The sequence below is a fragment of the Moschus berezovskii genome, chromosome 21, assembly GCF_049115385.1.
Source record: "Moschus berezovskii isolate FMDL1 chromosome 21, NW_MosBer_1.0, whole genome shotgun sequence".
NCBI classification, from domain to species: domain Eukaryota; kingdom Metazoa; phylum Chordata; class Mammalia; order Artiodactyla; family Moschidae; genus Moschus; species Moschus berezovskii.
In genome coordinates, this window is record NC_142480.1 from 67,818,946 (window position 1) to 67,844,736 (window position 25,791).

Consider the following 25,791-nt stretch of genomic DNA (forward strand, 5'->3'; position numbering starts at 1 on the left):
ACTAAATGAAATGGGGGCACTGAATGTGAAATAGAAAAAGTAAAACAAACTGGATAAAAGTAAAATATCATCATATAGCCAAGTTGTTTTTAAACATGACTGCTCACTGGAAAAGTATCTAGAGCTCTGGAGGAAAAAAAAAGCAATACCTGACCATTTGTATTTTTTGAAAATTTTCCAGGTAATTCTGATATGCATCTGGATTTTAAAAAGTGATTACAGGTTTTTCTATTAAATGATAGTTTTGGTGATATAGAGTTCTATTATTTTTCTGTTGCCCAGTTATGATACACTGGTGTTAAGTGAGATAGTTACTTGATCACAGTAGTGAAAGATGTTTATCAGTTATCGCAATCAATAGCCAGACAAAAAAATTTTATTTTATTTTAATTTTTTCTTAATATATATATTTATTGAAATGATTAACTTAACAATATAAAATAATTATATACAGTTTGGGGGATCAAACAGAGTGATGTGATAAGTGCATGCATGTACATACAAGTTTTCAACTGCCCAGCCAGCCTGTGTCTTTTGGTTGGTACATTTAATCCATTTAAATTTAAGATAATTTTATTTTATTTTATGTAATAATTTAATATGTATGATCTTATTAGCATTTTCTTCATTGTTTGGGGTTTATTTGTGTAGGTCTTTTCCATGTCTTGTGTTTCCTGCCTAGAGAAGTTCCTTTAGCATTTGTTATAAAGCTGGTGCTAAATTTTCTTTAACTTTTGCTTGTCTGGAAAGTTTTCAGTTTCTTCATCCAATCTGAACAAGAGTCTTGCTGGGTAGAGTATACTTGGTTGTAGGTTCTTCCCTTTCATCACTTTAAATATATCGAGCCATTCCCTTCTGGCTTGTGGAGTTTCTGTTCAGAAATCAGCTGGTATCTTGATGGGAGTTCCCTTGTATGTTATTTGTCATTTCTCCCCTATTGCATGTAATATTTTGTGTTTGTCTTTAATTTTTGTCAGTTTGATTATTGTGTGTCTCGGTGTGTTCGTCCTTGGGTTCATCCTGCCTGGGACTCTATGCTTCCTGGACTTGGCTGACTGTTTCCTTTCCCAAGTTAGGGACGTTTTCAGCTATTACCTCTTCAAGTATTTTCTCAGGTTCTTTTTCTCTTCTCCTACTGGGACCCCTATACTGCAAATGTTGGCGCATTTAATGCTGTCCCAGAGGTCTCTTAAGCTGTCTACATTTTTTTTTCATTCTTTTTTCTATATTCTGTTCTGTGGCAGTGATTTCCACCATTCTGTCCTCCAGGTCATTTTTTCATTCTTCTGCCTCAGTTATTCTGCTCTTGATTCCTTCTAGCATATTATTCATCCCTGTTTGTTTGTTCTTTAGTTCTTCTAGGTATTTGGTAAACATTTCTTCCATCTGCTCAATCTTTGCCTCCATTGTTTTCCCGAGATCCTGCATCATCTTCACTATCATTACTCTGAATTCCTTTTCTGCACGGTTGCCTGTCTCCACTTCATTTAGTTGTTTTTCTGGGGTTTTATCTTGTCCCTTCATCTGGGACATAACGTTCTGCTTTTTCATGCTGATTAACTTTCTGTAATGTGGTTTTTGTTTCAGTTACTGTGGTCCTTCTTGCTTCTTCTCTCTGCCCTCTGATGGAGGAGGCTGAGGCTTGTGTGAGCTTCCTGATGGGAGGGACTGGTGGTGGGAAAATCTGGGTCTTGGTCTGGTGGGCAAGGCCTTGCTCTAAGCTGTAATCCAATTATCTGCTGGTGGGTGGGGTTTCACTCCCTCCCTGGTAGTTGTTTGGCCTGAGGTTACCCAGCCCTCAGCTTTACAGGCTCCATGGTAGGGTTAATGGAGAACTCCAAGCAGGTTTACGCCAAGGGGGCCCTTCCTGGCCTGATGCTGCGAGTGCCTCCAGCCCTGTGGGGAGCCCCTGCGGACTCATGCCTCCAGAGGAGACCCTCCAACACTAGCAGGTAGTTTTGGTTCAGTCCCCTTTGGGTTCACTGCTCCATTCCCCTGTGTCTTGGGGCAAGGAAGATTTTGTTTGGGCCCTCTAAGACTGGAGTCTCTGTTTCCCCCAGTCCTGTGCAAGTCCTATAGTCAAATCCCACTGGCCTCCAAGGTCAGATTCCATGGGGATCCCCAGTCCCTTTGTCAGATCCCCAGGCTGGGAAACCTGATGTGGGGTTCAGAGCCTTCATAGCAGTGAGAGAACTTCTGTGATATTATTGTTCTCTAGTTTGTGGGTCACCCACCCAGCAGGTATGGGATTTGATTTGATTGTGATTGTGCCCCTCCTCCCGTCTCACTGCAGCTTCCTCTTTATCTTTGGATGTGGGGTATCTTTTTTTAGCGGGTTCCAGCATCCTCCTGTCAATGGTTGTTCAACAGCTAGTTGCAATTTGGCTGCTCTCACAGGAGGAGATGAGCACACATCCTTCTACTTTGCCATCTTGAACCAGAAGTCTGACGAGGTTCTTTTTAAAATAACATCTAACTTTGAGTTTTATATTGAAGGTGTGTGCTGTTGACAAGTGGTAAACAGAGGCTTGCTAAATCTAGTGGTGCACATGTTTTCTGGGCACCTCTTACTGGAGGTTGTTGGGGTAAATCATAATGAAAGGTTACTCCTGTGACATTCCTACCTAATTAATTGGAACAAAATTCTGGCCAGCATTCCAGTTGCAGCCAGCTACAGTGAGACAGAATGGGGAGGGCCACTGACTCCGAAACACACTCATACTTTTATCATGCAAAATCTAAAGCGTCTTCTGACTTCTCACTAACAACTATTAACCCAAGAACACATTGGAGTTAAGAAGGTGTGTGTCACTTTGCCGTGGATTCCACAGTGGTGAAGCTCAGGGTTAGCACTTCTGCAGTCTGATAATAAAATCCAGGTCTGTTCTGCACCTGGATCTACAGAAAACAGGGAAGGGTGAATGTTTGCAAATCTCTTACCAGCTGATAGCTGCTTTCATACCTTTTTCAAAATTATGGTTAAAAAAAGCAACATAACATTAGTATACCATCTTAGTTTTGAGTGTACGGTTCAGTAGTGTTGAGTATATTCACATTGGTGTGCAGCAGATCTCCAGGAATTTTCATCTTGCAAAGCTGAAGCTCTGTATAGCTCCTTCCTCTCCTCTTCTCCCAGCCCCTAGCAACCAGCTTTCTACTTGCTGTCCCTCTGAGCATGGTTCCTTTGTGGTGTTGTTGTATTAGTCGCTCAGTCGTGTCCGACTCTTTGCGACTCCCTGGATAGTAGCCCACCAGTCTCCTCTGTTTGTGGAATTCTCCAGGCAAGAATACTGGAGTGGGCTGCCATGCAGACTTGAAAATGCAGCTCTTTTCTCTCCCTGGATGGGAAGAGTTCCCAACTAGACCCTGATGGTGCTGAGCTCTCAGCTGCGGAAACCTCAGCAATGACTGTCACTGCAGACGAGTTTCAGCAGACCCGGCATCTGAGGGAACCAGGGCATTCCACAGGGCTCTGTTGTTCTTACTTACTCATTTTTTTTTTTCTTCTCCCATTTCCGACTTAGATGATGCCAGAGGAAGGCATCAAATGAAGATCCGCAGCAAGACCCAGAATTACCTCAACTTGTATGCGGTGGAGGGCCTGCGCACCTTGTGCATTGCCAAGAGGGTGAGTAGGCAGCTCCACGGAGGGGCAGAGCCAGCAGCGGGGCATGGCCCATGCACTCATCAGAGGGTCTCACCCAGGTTCTGAGTAAGGAAGAGTATGCCTGTTGGCTGCAGAGCCACTTGGAAGCAGAATCTGCCCTGGACAACCGGGAGGAGCTCCTCTTTCAGTCCGCCATTCACCTGGAGACAAATCTGCATTTGTTGGGTAATTATGTTCTCAAGCCGGCTGGTGTCCTGTAGGGTGGGGTGGAGTTGGCAGCATCCCGGGCAGAGAGGTACCCTGGCTCTAGTCCGCAGCAGCTCTGCACACACTGGTCTTCATTAAGTACCCCGCTGATCTGACACTGGGCTTCCCTTGTGACCCAGCAATAAAGAATCCACCTGCAATGCAGCAGACCCAGGTTGGATCCGTGGGTCTAGAAGATCCCCTGGAGAAGGAAGTGACAGCCCACTCCAGTATTCTTGCCTGGGAAATCCCATGGACAGAGGAGCCTGGCAGGCTACAGTCCAGAGGGTTGCAACAGAGTCAGACATGACTTAGTGACTAAACAACAAAACAGCTGGTCTGACACGAGCCCACCCCCCGGGGGGGCTATGCTCCATTGAACATTTTCCTCTCTGGTCAGTTTTTGGGTCATTCCCTGTGCCACCCTGCTGGGCACCATGTCAGACTTCTCTCCCCTAAAACCCTGCTTTCCCACCAAAAATAGAGATAAGAAGCAAGGTTTCTCAACAACTGATACTTAAAATGGTCCCTCCGTCCCAGAAACAATCAGAAACTGTTGGACTCAGACAGGGCTGCCTTTTTTTCATAAAAGTCAACGCTCTCATGTCTTTTAATATAAAGGCACTAATCCCACTCACGAGGGCTCACTCATGACCTAATTTCCTCCCAAAGGCCCCACCTGCTAATGCCGTTACCCTGGGGATTAGGGCATCAGCCTATGGACTTTTAGGAGGGACACGAACATTTTCGTCCATGGCACATCCCAGCGCAGGGAACAGCATGCACGAAAGAGAGAGGCAAGGCTGAAAGGAGGCCTCGGGCAGTGCTGCGCTTCCAAAGAGAGATGGTGACCGTCTCAGCAAGCTGGAAACAGGAAAAGCAGCCTGGCCTACAGGACACTTTTCTGCACTAAGTGGTGTATTTTTCCTAACATACTGAGACTTTCGTGGGAAAAATCTGCTCCTTAATTTTTATGTTTGTGGGAAAAGCATATTCAGGATAATGTTGCTTTCAAGAAATAATGGGCCTCTGTGGTCTGTTTCAACAGCTAATGGAAAACACTGTTGAGAGCCATCACTGTGGTCTCATTGACCAGAATTTTTCTGCAGGATGGATAAGCTTGAAAACTTTTCATCCCTCGGGGTATGGTTATTCTCACCATCTCCCCGCAAGCTTTATTTCCAAGCTATCTGTAAAGTTAAAAGTTCACTGCATGTTAGGAAGCCTTGGAGGTGTTCTGTTAAATGTCCAGAGAATCAATGTCTAGTGCTCCCAGCTGTCCCTATTGTATGGATTTGAGAGCTGGTGAAGGTACCCCCATATCCTGAATGAGGAATCACCCCAGTGCTTCCAGAGAAGATGGACCTCAGCAGGGTCCAGTCTGCAGGGCGGGGCCAGCACCTCTGCTGAGCTGGAGTGTAGTATTCATGCTGGTCAGGGCAGGGACCCGGAAGCAGGGCCTCACCTACACTGGTACCTTTGAGCAGGTGCCACCGGGATTGAAGACCGCCTGCAGGATGGAGTCCCTGAAACCATTGCTAAACTGCGTCATGCAGGTCTGCAGATTTGGGTTCTCACCGGCGACAAACAGGAAACGGCCGTTAACATCGCTCATGCCTGCAAACTTCTGGACCATGACGAGGAAGTCATCACCCTGAATGCCGAATCCCAGGTAGGTGGATGTTAGGGAGCCTGATTTCGAGGCAACCCCACATCCCCCGGCCCCAGAAAGGAGCAGGAAGGAATGCCTTCCATTTCTGGCACTTGCTGTGAGGTGGGCCTTTGTTCATCGCCTCTGTTTGTACCTGTATTGTCTTTCTTATTGTCTTGGAAGATGTGGGATTTGCTGGGGCTTCTCAGGAACACATCTGAGCTTTATAATGCAGGGTTCAACCAGCTTTTTCCTGAACTACTGTGCAGCCAGCAGTATCAGACTGTCTCATGAGCTCTCATGGAGCGAGGGTAGCTGTCCATTCAGCATTGGCATTCCAAGACAGCACAGCACGTGTCATCTCATTAATGCCCCAGCGCATTTGGGTTTTCATTCCTCACCTCTGTTGACTGAAATCCCCCCATGTAGAGGGTGGGTCTCTTCCCACAGGCTCTTCCAGAGTGACTCTTCCTTGGAACATCTCCTCCAGGGGATGAGGAAGTCCAGCGTTTATGGATCATGTAGGTGTCACACTTAAGATGTGCTTTATCACAGAGTTTTCACCTTTGTTTTCTCCTAAAAGGTTTATAGTGTAGCATCTCAGCTTTAGACACAATCTGTTTTGTGTAGAATTTTGTGTAATGTATGAGGTTTACATCAAACTGTGTTTTTCTGCATGTGGGAACTGTTTGTGGACAGTTTGTCTTTTCTCCACTAAATTGATTTTACACCTTTGTTGAAAATCAATTGCTCCTATTTGTTGTGTGTCTATTTTTAAATTTCTATTATGTTCTATACCTGTATCTATCCCTTCTTCAATACCATGCTGTCTTGTGAGTTTTTAAATAAATCTTAAAATAGGCAGTATTTTGTTTAATCTTTGATTCAGTTTTCTGTTGATGAGTGTGGGGCCGTGTTCCCTCCCTGTTGTTTGACCTGAGGCCAAACTCTGGTGGAGGTGATGAAAGATAATGGCTACCTGAGTGCACTGCTGCACTCAGTGCCCCCATCAACAGAAAACTGGATTAAAGATTTACTGAGCACGGCCCTGCCCATCACAACAAGACCCAGTTTCCCCCTCAGTCAGTCTCTCCCATCAGGAACCTTCCATAAGCCTCTTATCCTTCTCCATCAGAGGGCAGACAGAATGAAAGCCAAAATCACAGAAAACTAACCAATCTGATTAACCAATCTATTAAAACTAACCAAGTCTTGTCTGTGATTCATGGGGTCACAAAGAGTCGGACACGACTAAGCAACTGAACTGAACTGAAGCCTTGTCTAACTCAACGAAACAATGAGAACACTATGTAGGGCCATTCAAGATGCACAGGTCATGGTGAAGAGTTCTGACAAAACGTGGTCCACTGGAGAAGGAAATGGCAAACCACTTCAGTATTCTTGCGTTGAGAACCCAATGAACCGTATGAAAAGGCAAAAAGATAGGACACTGAAAGATCAACTCCCCAGGTCTGTAGGTGCCTGATATGCTACTGGAGATCAGTGGAGAAATAACTCGAGAAAGAATGAAGAGACAGAGCCAAAGCAAAAACAATACCCAATTGTGAATGACTCGTGATGGAAGTAAAGTCCAATGCTATAAAGAGCAATATTGCATAGGAATCTGGAATGTTCAGTTCAGTCGCTCAGTCATGTCTGACTCTTTGCGACCCCATGAATCTGGAATGTTAGGTCCATGAAATTGGAAGTGGTCAAACAGGAGATGGCAAGAGTGAACATCGACAATTTAGGAGTTAGTGAACTAAAATGGACTGTAATGGGTGAATTTAACTCAGATGACCATTATATCTACTACTGTGGGCAAGAATCCCTTAGAAGAAATGGAATAGCCCTCATAGTTAACAAAAGAGTCCGAAATGCTGTACTTGGATACAGTCTCAAAAATACAGAATGAATTCTGTTCATTTCCAAGGCAAACCATTCGATATCACCGTGATCCAAGCCTATGCCCCAACCACTAATGCTGAAGAAGCTGAAGTTGAACAGTTCTATGAAGACCTACAAGACCTTCTAGAACTAACACCTAAAAAAATATGTCCTTTTATTATAGGGGACTGGAATGCAAAAATAGGAAGTCAAGAGCTACCTGGAGTAACAGGCAAATTTGGCCTTGGAATACAGAATGAAGCCAGTCAAAAACTAACAAGAGTTTTACCAAGAAAATGCAGTTGTCATAGCAAACACCTTCCAACAACACAAGAGTAGACTTTACACATGGACATCACCAGATGGTCAATACTGAAATCAGATTGATTATATTCTTTGCAACTAAAGATGGAGAAGCTCTATACAGTCAGAAAAAACAAGACCGGGAGCTGACTGTGACTCAGATCATGAACTCCTTATTGCCAAATTCATACTTAAATTGAAGAAAGTAGGGAAAACCCTGGACCATTCAGGAATGACCTAAATCGAATCCCTTACAATTGTATAATGGAAGTGACAAATAGTTTCAAGGGATTACATCTGATAGAGTGCCTGAAGAACTATGGAAAGAGGTTCGTGACATTATACAGGAGATCAAGACCATCCCCTAGAAAAAAAAAAAATTGCAAAAAGGCAAAATGGTTGTCTGAAGAGGCCATGCAAATAGCTGAGAAAAGAAGAGAAGCTAAAGACAAGGGAGAAAAGGAAAGATATACCCACTGGAATGCAGAGTTCCAAAGAATAGCAAGAAGAGATAAGAAAGTCTTCTTTAGTGATCAGTGCAAAGAAATAGAGGAAAACAACAGACTGGGAAAGACTAGAGATCTCTGCAAGAAAATCAGAGATACCAAGGGAACGTTTCATGCAAAGGTGGGCATAATAAAGGACAGAAATGGTACAGATCTAATGGAAGCAGAGATATTAAGAAGAGGTGTCAAGAATACACAGAAGAACTCTACAAAAAGTATCTTCATGACCCAGTTAACCACAGTGGTGTGATCACTCACCTGGAGCCAGACATCCTGGAATGCAAAGTCAAGTGGGCCTTAGGAAACATCATTGCGAACAAAGCTAGTGGAGGGGATGGAATTCCAGTTGAGCTATTTCAAATCCTAAAAGATTTTGCTGTGAAAGTGCTTCACTCAAAATGTGAGCAAATCTGGAAAACTCAGCAGTGGCCACAGGACTGGAAAAGGTCTGTTTTCATTCCAATCCCAAAGAAAGGCAATGCCAAAGAATGCTCAAACTACTGCACAATTGTACTCTTCTCACATGCTAGCAAAGTAATGCTCAAAATTCTCCAAGCTAGTACATGAACCAAGAACTTCCGTATGTTCAAGCTGGATTTAGAAAAGGCAGAGGAACCAGAGATCAAATTGCTAACATCCATTGGATCATTGAAAAAGCAAGAGAATTCCAGAAAGATATCTACTTTTGCTTTATTGACTATGCCAAAGCATTTGACTGTGTGGATCACAGCAAACTGTGGAAACTTCTGAAAGAGATGGGAATACCAGGCCACCTGACCTGCCTCCTGACAAATCTGTATGCAGGTCAAGAAGCAACAGTTGCAACTGGACATGGAACAATGCAATGTTCCCAAATCAGGGAAGGAGTACATCAAGGCTGTATATTGTCACCCTGCTTATTTATCTTATATGCAGAGTACATCATGAGAATTGCTGGGCTGGATGAAGCACAAGGTGGAATCAAGTTTTCTGGGAAAATTATCAATAACCTCAGATATGCAGATGACACCACCCTTATGGCAGAGAGAAGTGAAAGAGGAGAGTGAAAAAGTTGGCTTAAAGCTTAACATTCAGAAAACTAAGATCACGGCATCCAGTTCCGTCACTTCATGGTAAATAGATACGGAAACAATGGAAACAGTGGCAGACGTTATTTTTGTGGCTCCAAAATCACTGTAGATGGTGACTGCAACCATGAAATTAGAAGACACTTTTTCCTTGGAAGAAAAGCTATGACAAACCTAGACAGCATATTAAAAAGCAAAGCATATTACTTTGCCAACAAAGGTCTGTCTAGTCAAGGCTATGGTCTTTCCAGCGGTCATGTATGGATGTGAGAGTTGGACTGTAAAGAAAACTGAGCACCAAAGAATTGATGCTTTTGAACTCTGGTGTGGGAGAAAACTCTTGAGAGTCCCTTGGACTGCAAGGAGATACAATCAGTCCATCCTAAGGGAGATCAGTCCTGACTGTTCATTGGAAGGACTGGTGCTAAAGCTGAAACTCCAATACTTTGGCCACCTGATGCGAAGAACTGACTCACTGGAAAAGACCCTGATGCTGGGAAAGATTGAAGGCAGGAGGAGAAGAGGATGACAGAGGAAGAGATGGTTGGATGGCATCACTGAATCTATGGACATGAGTTTGAGTAAGTTCTGGGAGTTGGTGATGGACAGGGAAGCCTGATGTGTTGCAGTCCATGGGGTCGCAAAGAGTTGGACACATCTGAGCTATTGAACTGAACTGATTTTGTTTAATTTCCAAGTGTTTGGAGTTTTCCTATTGGCTTTCTGTTATTGATTTCTATTTTACACCTATTCTGTTGATTTCTGTCCATTCTTGTCATGCTGCTGCTGCTGCTGCTAAGTCGCTTCAGTCGTGTCCGACTCTGTGCGACCCCATAGACGTATGCTTTTTTTTCAGTTTTTTTTTGTTATGTTTTTATTGATGGATAATTGCTTTACAGAATTTTGCTGTTTTCTGTCAAACCTCAACATAAATCAGCCATAAGTATGCATATATCCCCTCCCTTTTGAGCCTCCCTCCCATCTCTCTCCCCTCTAGGTTGATACAGAGCCCCTGTTTGAGTTTCCTGAGCCATACAGCAAATTCCCGTTGCTAGTCTGTTTTACACATGGTAGTGTAAGTTTCCATGTTACTGTTTCCATACATCTCACCCTCTCCTCCCCTCTCCCCATGTCCATAAGTCTATTCTCTACATCTGTTTCTCCACTGTTGCCCTGTAAATAAATTCTTCAGAACCGTTTTTATAGATTCTGTATAGGTACATTAGAATATGATATTTATCTTTCTCTATCTGACTCACTTCACTCTGTGTAATAGGTTCTAGGCTCATCCACCTCATCAGAACTGACTCAGATGTGTTCCTTTTTATGGATGGGTGATATTCCATTATGTAGAATGTGCTTTTTATAATTTTTATTCTTTTATATTCATTTTTTAATGACCCAGGGTATGGTCTTTCTTGGTGAATGTTCATATGCACGTGGAAAGAATGTATGTTCTGTAATGTTGTTGGCTGGTGGATCAATTAGCTCCTGTAGAGAGATGGTACTTCTTCTATAATAAGAATTGGAAAACTGCCTTATGCCTCAAATCCCGCCTACTACCTGTTTTTATGGTGTTGTATCTGAACACAGCCTTCTCTGTGTTTTTATTTATAGTCTTAGACTGTGTTCATGCTACAATGGCAGTGTTGAGTAGAGATTGTCGCAGAGATTGAATGACCTGAAAAGCCTGAAATAATTTATCCTGGCCCCAAATAGTCACCCCATATATTTTGATTTCTTTTTGCATGGCATGCTTTGTTTGATCCTTCAGTTTTTAATCTACTTGTAGCATTACATTTGAAATAAAGCATTGTAATGCTAAAGCTGAAACTGCAATACTTTGGCCACCTCATGCGACGAGTTGACTCACTGGAAAAGACTCTGATGCTGGGAAAGGTTGGGGGTGGGAGGAGAAGGGGAAACGGAGAATGAGATGGCTGGATGGCATCACTGACTCTGTGGACATGAGTTTGAGTGTACTCCGGGAGTTGGTGATGAACAGGGAGGCCTGGCGTGCTGTGATTCATGGGGTCGCAGAGAGTCAGACACGACTGAGCGACTGAACTGAACTGAACTGAATGTAATGTGGTGTGGCATTACATTTGGACAGTAGGTCATGTTTTCATATATTCAGACAATTCCTTTTAATTGGTATGCTTAGATCATTTACGTACATTCTAATTATCAATATGTTTGGATTCAAGTCTACTATTCTATCTTTTGTTTTATTATTCTGTTTTTTATTTTTCCATTCCTTTTTCTACCTTGTTTTGAGCTATTTGAACATTTTTTCAGTATTCCATTTTCATTTATGTTTTGACATCACTTAACTTTTTTAGTTTATTTACTAGACTTATACTATGCATATGTAAGTTGTCAATCTACTTCATTCCAATCAGTGGAATGAAGAAATCTTATCACTACATGTTTCCCTCAACTCTTCCCCCTAATGTTGTAGGTATCTGATATATTACAGTTGCATATAGTGAAATCCTCATCAGATGATATATACTTTTTCCTTTCAGTCTAAAAGCATATTTTAAAGACATCAAGAGGAAAAGAATGGTCCGTTATATTTACTTAAGTTAGATTATATTTACTTAAATTAAATTATATTTACAATTTTTGCTGCTCTTCTTACATTTCCATTGTTTCAAGTTTCCTTGTGGCACAATTCCCTTTCCTAGGGGGAACTTCCTTCTATTTTTTTAATTTTGTATTGGGGTACAGCTGATTAATAAACAATGTTGTGATAGTTTCAGGTGAACAACAAAGGGACTCAGGCATACATATACACACATCCATTCTCCCCAAATGCCCCTCCCATCCATGCTGTCACATAACATTGCACAGAGTTCCGTGTGCTATGCAATAGGTCCTTCTTGGTTATCCATTTTAAATACAGCAGTGTGTAGAAGGTTATCCCAAACTCCCTAACTTTATCTGTTTTTAGAGTAGGTCCACTGATGGCAAATGCTCCTGCTTTTCTTCATCATAGAACGTCTTATTTCCCCACAGTACCTAGTTGAGAAATCAGCAGTCATTTAATCATTTGAATCATAGCTAATGAATCATTATCTGGCTGCTTTCCAGTGTTTTTCTTTAGTTTTAGGCAACTTCTTTATGATATGTTTGGGCATGAATTTCTTTTGATTTATACTCTGGTATTTGCTGAGCTTCTTGAATCTTTGGGGCTATGTCTCTCAGCAGATTTGTCAGGTTTTCAGCCATTATTTCATCAAACACTTTTTCTGCAGTGCACTTTCTCCTCTTCCTTTCGAAGACTGATGACATGTCTTTTGACATTTTCTCAAGGGTCCCACAGGCACTCTTCAGTTTTCAATTTTTTTTCTCTCGTTCAAATTGGATAATTTCTCTTGTCTTTTAGGTCACTGGCTTTTGCTTCTGTTATTTCTATTCTGCCATTGAGCTCACTCAGTGGGTTTTTTTAATAAACTTTTTATTTAGAATGGTTTTAAATTCACCTATACCTAATTTTGCCTATTAACATCTTTGTAATTAATAAGTGGATATTGGTATGCAGTTGCTACTAAAGTCTGTGCTATATTCAGATTGTCTTAATCTTCATCTTATTACCCTTTTTATTTTCCAGAATCTCATTCAGGACCCACATTACATTTAGCTGTCATGTCTCCTCAGGTTCTTACTGACTACAACAGTTTTTCAGGCTTTCTTTTGGATGACCTTGACAGTTTTGAGGATAGAAACAGTTAGATGTTTTGTAGAGTGTATTATATGGGAAATTATCTGACGTCTCTCTCTTGATTAAAGTTATGAGCTTTGGGGAAGAAGACCACAAACAAAAGGTCATTTTCATCATTTCGTCACATCATGTCAAGAGCATATTCTATCAACATGGCGTATTACTGTGGATGTTGATTTTGTCTGGTTTTTCCACCGTAAGCTAACTCTTTTCACCCATTTCACACCTTCCTCTTTGGAAGAAAGTCTTGTGCATCGCTCACAGTTACACAATGTGATGTTGTAATGCCCCTCCTTGCGCACAGAGAAATTACATAAATTATTTATGTAATCCAATGATGGATACATAAGTGGAAACCATCGTGAGCTTTACATTTTGATTAATGTGTTTTGGGGGTTCTGAAATTTTTATTTAATTCTTCTTTATATCTTACGTTTTTTGCTGAGACTTTCTTTCTATTCATTTCTAGAATTATTTCTTCTTGGAATACTTTTTAATGACTGTTTCACAGTCTCTTTCAGATAATTCCAGTATATGTGTCATCTTGGAATTGACTTCGGTAGATTTTCTTTTTCCACAGCACTGAGAATTTCCTAGCTCTTTATCTGTTGATAAATTTGGAGTTGCATTGTGGGTATTTTAAATGGCACTCTGAAAGTGAAAGTGACAGTCACTCAGTCATGTCCGACTCTTTGCGACCCCATTCTCCAGACCAGGCTACTGGAGTGGGCAGCCTTTCCCTTCTCCAGGGGATCTTCCCAACCCAGTAATTAAACCAGGGTCTGCTGCATTGCAGGCAGATTCTTTACCAGCTGAACCACAAGGGAAGCCCAAGAATACTGGAGTGGGTAGCCTATCCCTTCTCCAGGGGATCTTCCTAACCCAGGAATCGAGCAGGGATCTCCTGCATTGCAGGCAAATTCTTTACCAACTAAGCTATCAGGGAAGCCCCAAATGGCCCTCTCAGTTCAGTTCAGTCACTCAGTCGTGTCCGACTCTTTGCAACCCCATGAATCACAGCACGCCAGGGCTGCCTGTCCATCACCAACTCCAGGAGTTCACTCAAACTCATGTCCATCGAGTCGGTGATGCCATCCAACCATCTCATTCTCTGTCATCCCCTTCTCCTCTTGCCCCCAATCCCTCCCAGCATCAGAGTCTTTTCCAGTGAGTCAACTCGTCACATGAGGTGGCCGAAGTATTGGAGTTTCAGCTTTAGCATCAGTCCTTCCAATGAACACCCAGGATTGATCTCCTTTAGAATGGACTGGTTGGATCTCCTTGCAGTCCAAGGGACTCTCAAGAGTCTTCTCCAGCACCACAGTTCAAAAGCATCAATTCTTCAGTGATCAGCTTTCTTCACAGTCCAACTCTCACATCCATACATGACGACAGGAAAAAACCATAGCTTTGACTAGACAGACCTTGGTTGGCAAAGTAATGTCTCTGCTTTTTAGTATGCTGTCCAGGTTGGTCATAACTTTCCTTCCAAGGAGTAAGCATCTTTTAATTTCATGGCTGCAATCAGCATCCACAGTGATTTTGGAGCCCCCAAAACTGACACTGTTTCCACTGTTTCTCCATCTATCTCCCATGAAGTGATGGGATCAGATGCCATGGTTTTCTGAATGTTGAGCTTCAAGCCAACATTTCCACTCTCCTCTTTCACTTTCATAAAGAGGCTTTTTAGTTCCTCTTCACTTTCTGCCATAAGGGTGGTGTCATCTGCATATCTGAAGTTATTGACATTTTTCCCGGCAATCTTGATTCCAGCTGGTGCTTCTTCCAGCCCAGCGTTCCTCATGATGTACTCTGCATATAAGTTAAATAAGCAAGGTGACAATATATAGCCTTGACGTACTCCTTTTCCTATTTGGAACCAGTCTATTGTTCCATGTCCAGTTCTAACTGTTGCTTTCTGACCTGCATACAGGTTTCTCAAGAGGCAGGTCAGGTGGTCTGGGATTCCCATCTCTTTCAGAATGTTCCACAGTTTATTGTGATCCACACAGTCAAAGGCTTTGGCATAGTCAATGAAGCAGAAGTAGATGTTTTTCTGGAACTCTCTTGCTTTCTCCATGATCCAGCGGATGTTGGCAGTTTGATCTCTGTTGCCTCTGCCTTTTCTAAAACCTGCTTGAACATCTGGAATTTTATGGTTCACATATTGCTGAAGCCTGGCTTGGAGAATTTTGAGCATGACTTTACTAGCGTGTGAGATGAGTGCAATTGTGCGGTAGTTTGAGCATTCTTTGGCATTCCCTTTCTTTGGGATTGGAATGAAGACTGACCTTTTCCAGTCCTGTGCCACTGCTGAGTTTTCCAAATTTGCTGGCATATTGAGTACAGCACTTTCACAGCATCATCTTTCAGGATTTGAAATAGCTCCACTGGAATTCCATCACTTCCACTAGCTTTGTTTGTAGTGATACTTTCTAAGGCCCACTTGACTTCACATTCCAAGATGTCTGGCTCTAGGTGAGTGATCATGCCATCATGATTATCTTGGTCGTGAAGATCTTTTTTGTACAGTTCTTCTGTGTATTCTTGCCACCTCTTCTTAATATCTTCTGCAATGGCCCTCTAGTCAGTTTAAATTTTATGGAGAATGTGTATTTTTTTTAAGGCAGGTAATCAGTACTCTTGGGGGCAGGCTGCAGGCTCCAAACAGCCTTGGGGCATTGGGTTCAGTGTCACTTTTGTTTAGCCTTTTCCAAGCTGTTAGAATCTGTCTCCTATTTTTGCCCAGCTCCCCACTCCTAACAATGTTCCACTACATTCTGATTCTCTGGGACTCCCTCTGGCTGAAAGGCGAGTGTTTGAGTTGCCTTGATCTGCTTTGTGTCTCAGCACTGACTTCGTGGGCCAAGGTGGTGGCCGGACAGACAGAAGGAGGCCAGCCACTGCTGTCGCGGCCACAGTTGGTCTGAGAGGAGGGATGCCTCCCTCGGAGTTCCCGGCGACAGGCGGCCCTGCCACCGTGGCTGTTCCTGCTGCTGCCGTGGAGCAGAGTCGCCTGGTGCTGGGTTCAAGAGAATCGAGAAAAGTAAATAAAAATGGGGTTTCCTTCATCTACCCTGAGCATGGAAAGTTCTCTTTTCTGGTTTTCAAGCCAGAAGTAGAGGCCTTCTGCTCTCACTGGAGCTTTCTTGCCCCGCTTCCAGCTTCTGTCTAGACGTCCGCGTGCTTAGAGAGCCGCTCTCCTTCCCCAGCCTGACCGCTGCCTTTCCTCTGAGTCCTCAGCGTCACTCGGTGACTCTGTCTGGCTGCCACCGCAGGCTTCCAGGGTGGGGGCAGGATCCGCCCGTTCCGTCCTGCCTTGCCGGCGCGTTGTGCTAGGACCGGAGCGTCTGTAGCGGTCCTGCAGTGGCGTCCCGCCTTCTCCGTAAAGTCTTCCCAGGCGCTGCCACCCCCAGCCCCACCCTAGAGCAAGGCTTCCCCTGCCCCATATCTGGCGCATTCTGCTCAGTGACTTGCTGTGGTCGTGGGGTTGTGTGTGGGTCCCGCTTCTTGGCCCATCACCCAAAATCAACCGCTGCATCTTTTCAGGCTTCTGTTCTCCGTCTCACCCACTTTCCTCAATATAAAACGTGCTCAGTAAATGCTTATTGGAAACACCTGGTTCCCACAGTGCTGTGTGGGAAGCTGCTCACTAACCTGGGGCTCTCTATCTGTCCATGGAGGAGCAGGAACCAGTGGAGTTCCTGTAGTGTATTCATTCTTAGAAACACTTGTCCCTCCCATGCCTCTCTGCCCTGGCCCTATAGTCTCCCCAGGAAGTTTCCCTATCCTTTCTGGGACTAAGATACAGCTGTGGAAGGGCACTGTCAATTCAAAGCCCAAGAAATTATGCCTTTTTCCCCCTGGTCAACTGGAGAGCTTAAAGAGACTCTGATTACACTTCTTTTGCAGCTAATCACAGCAGAAGCTTTTCTTGGTAGCTCACTAGGAAACAAGAAGTTCTTAGTAAGGGCCTCTGAGGACTGTGGGGAAGTGCCTGGAAAGCTCCCACAGCCTGACCTGCCAGCAGTTCCACCACAGTCTGGCCAGGCCTCCCAAAGTGAAGATGCTCTGTGCTAAGCTCTATGCGGTATAATGGAATCAAGCAGAATGTTATAGGAACCCTAAACCCACCCAGGCTCTTTCATGCTGAAAGTCAACCACTTCCCCCGACTTCCCAGGTACAGGAGGGTGCCCTTCTGGGCCAGGACTGCAGCCTGGGTCCCGGGAGAGTCTCAGATGTGTCACTGGGGTGATGTGGACGAGTGACCCGTGCATTCTTCTTCTGTCCACTTCAGGAGGCGTGCGAGGCCCTGCTGGACCAGTGCCTGCGCTACATGCAGTCCCGCAGCCCCCAGAGGACCGCCGGCAGCCTCAGTGTGGGCTTCACCCGGCTCTGTCCACACTCCGAAGCCACCGCCTCTGGCCCCAGCCTCGTGATTGATGGGAGAAGTCTGGCCTACGCCCTCCAGAAGAACCTGGAGGACAAATTCCTCTTCCTCGCTAAGCAGTGCCGGTCTGTCCTTTGCTGTCGCTCAACCCCACTGCAGAAGAGCATGGTGGTGAAACTGGTCAGGAGCAAACTCAAGGCCATGACCCTGGCCATAGGCAAGTATCCAGGCCAGATAACCTCCTCCTGTGCAGCTGCCTCCTCTCGAAGCATCTTGAATTTCCTGCCCCTTCCATACTGTATTCTAGGGTGGGAAAACGCTTTCTTGCTCTTTTTCCTATTTATAAAATAACACTTGGTGCAATAAAATTGGCAGTCTGTTCCAAATATGAAGCTTGGATTTGAAAGCCACAAAATACACTAGCAACAGATATAGCTATGTATTATGAAGTCAGTAATTCAGTGTCAAATTAAAAAGTTAGAGCTTCTTACTGTCTCCAGGGAGACAGGAGAGTCCTGTCCTGCAGCTTTGGCCTACGCAGAGGCCTTCACTCTAAGCCTGACCCCCGGCCAACTTAGGAAGAAGGCCCTTTGTAGGTGCTTCTGATGGCCATGAGCTGCCTGGGGTCCAACTTCATCACGCTTCGAGACCCATGGTGATAGGAATTCCCATCGCTTCTTGTCTGCTGAACTTTGTTTCAAGTGTTAGTCACTCAGTTGTGTCCGACTCTTTGTGACCCCATGGACTGTAGCCCGCCAGGCTCCTCTGTCCATGGGATTCTCCAGGCAAGAGTACTGGAGTGGGTTGCCATTTCCTTCTCCAGGGAATCTTCCCCACTCAGGCATCGAACCCAGGTCTCCTGCATTGGTAGGCTGATTCTTTACCATCTGAGCCACCTGGAAGATGATTTTGTTTCAAGACGAGCATCTAATTTTAAAACATTCCTCCTAATCTCTGAATAGTTGCTGAATTTTGCATCATTTCCTTAAGAACTGTGTGTCTGATGGTGGCTTTTTCTTGCAGACTGCTGGCCTGGCAAGCCTCCTGGGCTCCTCTCCAGTCTGCACCCGCACCTACCTGTCTCCCCACCCACTCTGATTCAAGTCCAATCTCCAGGGAGGTTCAGGGATGTGGCAGCCCCACCTGCTGGGGAGAGCTGGGAGAGACTGCAGGTAGCCTAGGAAAAGGGTTCCCCAGGATTCCCCGATATCAAGTAGTTTGGTCTTCCTGCATATAGAATGCACACCTAAGTGAGAGTTTGCTCTGAAATAAAGCTTCCTCACCAATCAGTAATAATTACCATATTTTCTACAGGCAGTCTGCGATAGCCCCCCCTTGGTGATGTAGGAATTGCCACCCTGTCACCTCATCGGGGCAGTTGAGGCTGGTGATGTCCTTAGCATGGCTGTCATGGAGATGGACCTGCACATCCCCAGGGCATGGTAACCGCTGAGGGGGATGAGTGTGTGTTCACCCACAGCTCCCTGGTTCCAGCTGAGATAAGACAGGCAGCTCTTCTAGGATGGCCCCTCTTCACAGAGGCTGTCTCAGGACCACCTTTGCCCTCATGTGCCCAGACAGGCCTTTAGGTCTCTCTGAGCACATGTCGGAGGCAGAAGCTGAGGAGTTTGAGTCCGGGTCTGCACCCTAACCGATAACTCTGCTCCTCTTTGCTCCAGCCTCAGCTGTAACATGAGGTCAGCGTCCCCCAGTGGGCCAGGTGTGAGACCCTGAACATGATACAGCACATTCTCACTGCCTGGTCAGGGCCCGGCTCACTCAGCCACCGCATCACTGGTGTGTGGCCTTCACTTAGGAAACTGGCGAAAGAAAAAGGCTGGTTAGAAAGAAAAAACAAAACAGAATGTCAAAAGGGAAAGGAAAGGTAAAGACCCATCGACTTTGAGCTCATTTCTTTCTGTGAGTTTAAGGCATGAATATGACCTTGACCTGGGCATCTAGCAGTTAATAATCCGAGAGCATCATCGCCCACACATCTCAGTGTGAATGGGACATTCTGGGAAGAGCTGCAGAGGTTACTGCTCCACAGAATTTCAGCTGGACAAATACTGACTCATTCTCCAGGTTGGGCCCTGTGCAGTAAAGAACAGAGGAATCACAGAGGAAGGACATACATCTGAGTCACTGTGACTTTATATACCTGTACTTTTTACGTGTTTGAAATGGGGGAGGTAGTCTGTGATGTATTCCCTTCTGCCGCCCTGTTCCAAGAACAGTCACTGAATGATAATGACTTTAAGTCTCCGGTTGTCTTTCCCCAAAGACGTTGAGAGCTCTGACCCTGTGTTCCTACACACTTTCTATCAGCAATTTGACTAAATACATAGATGGTCTCCTTAATTACATGCTTAGAGAGCTCAAGGGTGGGCATGGTAACTAATAAGCTAGCCAGACCTGAGTGTGCAAACAGAGTTCCACAGTTTGCTGGGCAGGATTTAACCTCCTTTGTTCAGTTTAGAAAACTACTCAGAGGAGTATGAATGGAAGTAGCCTTGACTGACATGTGACAAAGCCTAGAGTGGGTCAGGAAGTAACAGTGAAGGTGGTGATCCTATTCTGTGCTAGATGTCCCGTGAAGGGCTCTACTGGTGTCTGAGCCAGTAGCTTGGAACATGTCCTAACTGGAAAGGGGCGCTGGCCTCTGCTTTCTCAGATTCTTCCTGGTGTGGCTGGTGGGTCCAAGCCTCCCACCAGGTTTGTTCTGACTGCATAACCCAGCTCCCCTGGGGCAGGGACTGCACTGCCTCTTCCTCACTCCTCCCTAGGACCCTTCACAGTTCCCAGCTCACACCGGAGTCCCGTGAAGATCCACCAAGCATGTTTAATCATGTACATCTTAGCTCATAATTCTCCCTGCCTGTGCTGTTCTAGGAGATGGAGCCAATGACGTCAGCATGATCCAGGTGGCAGATGTGGGCGTGGGAATCTCAGGCCAGGAGGGCATGCAGGTAAGGACAGGGGGCTGTCCTGGGCGACCAAAGGGCTCCCACTGAGCTGCGCTGGCCTCCCTGTGAGCTGTCCTGCAGAGCTGAAGGTTTGGACCTTGCTCGCCTGCTGCTAAGCCGGCAGTAGACCAGGTGGCAGGCGGCTCTTCATGTTGGTGAAGCCGTGCAGTGAATGTGCCTGTAAATCTGTTTCTTTGGCAAGGTGGCCTGGAGTGGGTCGTCTCTGGAAGCCTTTTTTTATTGCTCCTGAACATTGGTGATACCGTGGACTTTGCTATAGGGCTGTTGTGTCTTGGTGTCACCATGAAGATGGAGTGAAGCTATCCTCCCTTGTGTGCAAATTGATCTCTGTGTTTTTCATTTGCCACTACGTTGGTTCTCCGTGTGTGATCCAGATGATGAATAAATGGGTTCATTATAAATGTACTTCTTTTGGCTGTAGCAGTTCTACATTTGATTGAGTTTGAATTACAGTATTTTTAACTTGGTAGAGACTTTTGGGAGCAGTCTATCCAGTTGTCTTCTTTTAACAATCAAGACGTTGTTCACACTGGTCATCGGTTGTTCATTGATGTGTTCACCCTGTAACTCGTATGTGCCATGCCTGTGCAGGCTCATTGATTTTCTCACTTGACACTGAAATCAGTCTGATGGGAAGTCCTGAGCCAGAAGCACAGTTGCTCCATCTCAGGCTCATCCTCAGCACGTAACTCTCCTCCTGCGCCTCGTCTGACTTGGGTTATGTTACTGCACATGTTTTCTTCCTCCATAAAACTGAAAATGGAATCCAGCTGGGACTTATCCTTGCCCCTCCTGCCAGTGACATCACATGCTGCTGCTGCTGCTAAGTCGCTTCAGTCGTGTCCGACTCTGTGCGACCCCATAGACGGCAGCCCACCAGGCTCTGCCGTCCCTGGGATTCTCCAGGCAAGAACACTGGAGTGGTTTGCTATTTCCTTCTCCAATGCATGAAAGTGAAAAGTGAAAGTGAAGTCGGTTAGTCATGTCTGACTCTTGGCGACCCCATGGACTGCAGCCTACCAGGCTCCTCTGCCCGTGGGATTTTCCAGTCAAGAGTACTAGAGTGGGGTGCCATTGCCTTCTCTGTGACATCACATGGGGGAGCTCAAAAATGTCTATTGAATGAGAAAAAGGGTTAATTCCATCTGATTTTTTCAGCATTGCCTCCTTTGTACTCATTTCCTAGAATGAAAACCTGCCCAGGGCAGTGCTTGTAAACCATCATGCAGAGAAATGCAACCAGAGACTCTACTTTGTATCAGGGTCTGGAAGATTGAGCATGCTGGTGAGGAAGGGCATGAGCTGTGTCCACTGCAGGGCCTCAGGGCAGGAGCCGGAGGATTCAGTGAGCCATGAAGGAGGTGTGGGGATCAGCCAGACTGTAGGGTTCTTACTGAGACTCAGCTGTGAGTGGACGTGACTTCTGCATGGAGTGTTACTGGATGCTTCCGTATTTACTTGAAGTTACACTTCTTTATTGAGGGCGCATTATGTAAAGTGACAGTAAGACTCGACACTTTCTCCTTCTGTTCTAAGAGCTCAGATTCCCCAGGGGAATGTGGCCCCACTTGCTTGTTAGTCCAGTAAGCAAGGGAATGTTGTGTGGAACACACACTGTGTGGGGCACTGTGGCCATAGGGAGCCGCGGAGTCCAAGCTGAGTGTCTGAGGAAAAGTGATGGTAGTTGCAGCTCCCCAGTTCAGCCAGGGTGGAAAAGGTGTCCCAGGCAAGGGAATAGAAAGGGCCAAGGGGATCCTGTCACTCTGAGACACCCAGTCTTTGAGGCGCCATCTGGTCGACCATGTTTTTTGAGCACCCCGTGGGTCACACTGACTGGGAACCAGGGCTGAATGCTGTGAAAGAGCAACACGAGTTTCTCTGCTGAGGGTGTGATGGGAGGATGTGATGGGGAGGCCACCGTGACGGAGGAGTGAGGAGTGTGTTCGGGGTGTGGAGGCGGGAAGCTGGGCCAAAGGGTGGAGGAAAGGCCAGTGGGGCCTGGAAGGAGGGGCATACCTGCAGTTCTCAAGGTCGGGGCTGCTTCTCAAACAGCCCTGGGGCCTCTCCTTAACTCTGACTTAACACCAACCCCTCAGTATTTAGAACATTGAAGACAGGGAGCACATGTGACGGCATCTGTCTCCAAGTCTGTGTCTGGCAACCGGAGCATCTTAATACATGATTTTTGAGAGGATGAATTGTGGAGTAAACGAAGGAAGAAAAGATGCACAAAACCCTTAAGGCTGCCACATGTTGACAGGAAGAGGGGTAAAGATACTGTTTGCTTTCAGATCCTTACGTTTGGGTTCAGAAAGCAGACATTCTAAGGCTTCATTCTCTTCTGTCATGTGTAGTGATGTTACTCTGTTTCATAAATGGGACAGTATCATCACCTGCTCTTTTCTAAGTGATATTTAAGGGAAGCCTGTAAAATTTGAAAAGCAGACTTAAATGTTTGTGTAGAATAACCTTCAAAGATAAGCAAAAATGCATCTTTGACATTTTCAAAGATTTTTGGAATTTGGATTTTTCCCTCAAATAATGAAATTCATTCCCAAATAATGATGTGTTCCAAGTTACTCTGGACACAGACATTGTCATTAGGATGGCAGTGTCTGGCCCAGTTAGTTCAGTTGTGTAGAATGTGGTGTTCAGTGAAGTAAAGGCAAGCTTCCTCCCCCGGGCTCTTTCCTGTCTGCAGAGGAAGCCTGCCATCCATCCCACTGTCCTTTCAGGCCATGTCCAGTGCCCTGCAGTGGGCATCCTGAGACTGGGCTTTTGGCGCGCAGGGCATCCATGGGCCTGGCCTTGCTCATTACCCGTGGCTCTTGGGGAGAGCGGCCCAGAGGACACCTCGCAGGACAGCTGTCTGTCTGTCCCTGAGGCATACCTAAGGGGCAGCTTTGCTTCATCTTTGGGTTGGGATCCTAATATGATATAGATGAATAAAACATCAGAGAGTGGGAAGAAGCAGGGAAACTTCATACAGCTCCATATTTTTTTTAGTTTGCTTAAAAAAAAAGAAAGCATGGGAAAGAAAAAGCAAGAACTTTACAAATACATCAATTACATATATTTGAAATCTTAAATAAATGGCAACCCACTCCAGTGTTCTTGCCTGGAGAATCCCAGGGACAGGGGAACCTGGAGGGCTGACGTCTGTGGGGTCGCACGGAATCGGACATGACTGAAGCGACTTAGCAGCAGAGCAGTATCCTTAAACTAGAGTGTGGTTGATACTGGATTTTTCTTAAATGCAAGCGTTCATCCTAGAGACAGTGGTAACAGCCAGCTCACACTGGATTTCTGCATCCCTGTTGCGCCTTGTGTTTGTGGGGAGTTAAGACGGACCTCAGGTGCAGTGAAGCAGCACCAATAACTGGCACTCTCTCCCTCTCAAGGCAGTGATGGCCAGCGACTTTGCGGTGCCCAAGTTCCGATACCTCGAGAGACTGTTGATCGTTCATGGACATTGGTGCTATTCCCGGCTTGCCAACATGGTGCTGTACTTCTTCTACAAAAACACAGTATGTATTTGATGCCAGTGTCGAGGATTTTTGATGTGAAATCCGTGAGATTCACAGGACTGTTAACTGAACGTGGTCTGCGGGCCATCCCACAGCCTCCCGTTGGTTCCACCCCCATTGGGCTTCTGTGGATTTTTCCCAGGCCTGGTCTTACCTTGCACCCTCAGTCTCAGAAGTCTTAACTCACTTGCCGCTCTGAGCATGGAAACAGATCCAAGGAGGAAGTCCACTTGCAGCTTTATAATAAGTAGAGTGACCACGGGGTCCAGGAGTTTGCATGAAGTCCTCATCAGTGAGTGGTCGAGGCTCCTTTCTGCCCCCGCTCAGCTGACTCCAGTTTCCAGGCCTTTTACCGCTCTGTCCCTGTCTCTCTCAGGAGTGGTCTCCTGAGGCGCCCACAGACAGGATGCCCTGATCGGTGCTCTCTCAAAGCACATGGGCTCATCTGATGAGTGGATGTGTAGTTGGCAGTCCTGGGTCAGCATGAGAAGACTTGGCTGGGCTGTTGAGATTGCCCACCATCTTCGAGAAGCCTTTCCTCATCCCCCTGGCCGCCATAAGTGTACCTACGCCTATGGCTGCACCGTTGCTTCTGTGTTCATTCATCAACCACAGGCGTCATCACGTTTTACCATAGTTTCCTATTCAGGAAGCTTCCGCACTAGACACTGACTCTACAACTCTGCTACGCTCTACTACACACCTAGCCCGCTGCAGCATCTCAATAAATACACAAATAAAGTACTTTTGCTTATAAATCTAGGATTACAGAACCAGTGAATGAGGTAGTGAAATGGTAAAAATTTTATTGTGACCTAAACTGATTTCTGGAGAAGGAAATGGCAACCCACTCCAGTGTTCTTGCCTGGAGAATCCCGGGGACGGGAGCCTGGTGGGCTTCTGTCTGTGGGGTCACACAGAGTCGGACACGACTGAAGTGACTTAGCAGCAGTAGCAAACTGATTTCATAGCAGTTTGTTTATTCAGATACAAATGGACTTTGATATAGCAATTATGACATTGAAGCTTTGGGCCCAGATTTAATGAAGTAGAAATAAATGGCAAAAATCACGCCTACCCTGGGCCAGCAGGAAGGGGCTGTCACCTTCTCTGCTGGCAGGTAGACACCCCTCGGGCCAGCTCATTCTGTACTTGACCTTTCAGTTAGGCTGTGCGCAGACCTGCTTGTCTCAGGACAGTTCTGTTTTTTCAGGGACTCTGATTCAGGGCCCTGGTCTATTTCCTGCTGACCCTAACATGTAATTCTTAGTTCCTTCACTAATGTGTCCTTGGCAGACAGCTGTGTGGCAGCAAGAGCCTCCAGAATGGACCACATGGCTATCTCAGTACCCTACCCTACTTGTGAGGTATAGACATTCTGCTGAGAACTTGCTGGATTGCTGCTTGTCCCTCTTGCCTCTGATAGGAGGCAAGGAGACAAAATAAGTAAACTCTTGGAGTAGCTGACTCTTCAGAGTAGTCCCGTAGATCTGCCCTGCTGGACCCATAGCTCCAAAGTCAAAAGCGTGTCTAATTTTATAGGTTAGGTCCTGGAAATTAATTCAGATTGGGTTCTGCCTGGGACTCAATCCATGCAGGGCTCTGCTGTGCTGTCCCTGACCTCGTCAGATCCCCTTGCTACTGACTGCCTGGTGTTGCCTCCCCAGCACCACCTCCTCCTCGCACAGAGTTGCAAACCGAGAGGCTCCCAGCTCCCGAAGGGGTAGGTGGTGCTTTGAATAAAGGTGAGTGGGGCTGGGCAGGCTGGAATCCCAGCCCCGTTTCTCTCAGTCATTAGCTGTGCAATCTGGAGCAAGTTATTTGCCTCCTTTGGATTTTGTTTTCTTTATCTGAAAACAAAACATAGGAATTGAACTCTGCTCTCTGTAATT

The 25,791-nt window shown here is 45.6% G+C and overlaps 1 protein-coding gene across 4 annotated transcripts in view; it reads left to right on the forward strand.

Annotated features, from left to right (window-relative positions):
* ATP10A (ATPase phospholipid transporting 10A (putative)) overlaps positions 1 to 25,791 on the forward strand; it is a 192,894-nt gene that overhangs the window by 159,722 nt on the left and 7,381 nt on the right. For all 4 annotated transcript variants that reach the window (XM_055417670.2, XM_055417669.2, XM_088829724.1 and 1 more), the window contains 6 exons: positions 3,525 to 3,628; positions 3,706 to 3,832; positions 5,341 to 5,525; positions 17,293 to 17,602; positions 20,278 to 20,354; positions 23,774 to 23,899. In XM_055417670.2, the coding sequence (XP_055273645.1) occupies positions 3,525 to 3,628; positions 3,706 to 3,832; positions 5,341 to 5,525; positions 17,293 to 17,602; positions 20,278 to 20,354; positions 23,774 to 23,899 (929 nt within the window). The remainder of the gene's footprint in view (positions 1 to 3,524; positions 3,629 to 3,705; positions 3,833 to 5,340; positions 5,526 to 17,292; positions 17,603 to 20,277; positions 20,355 to 23,773; positions 23,900 to 25,791) is intronic.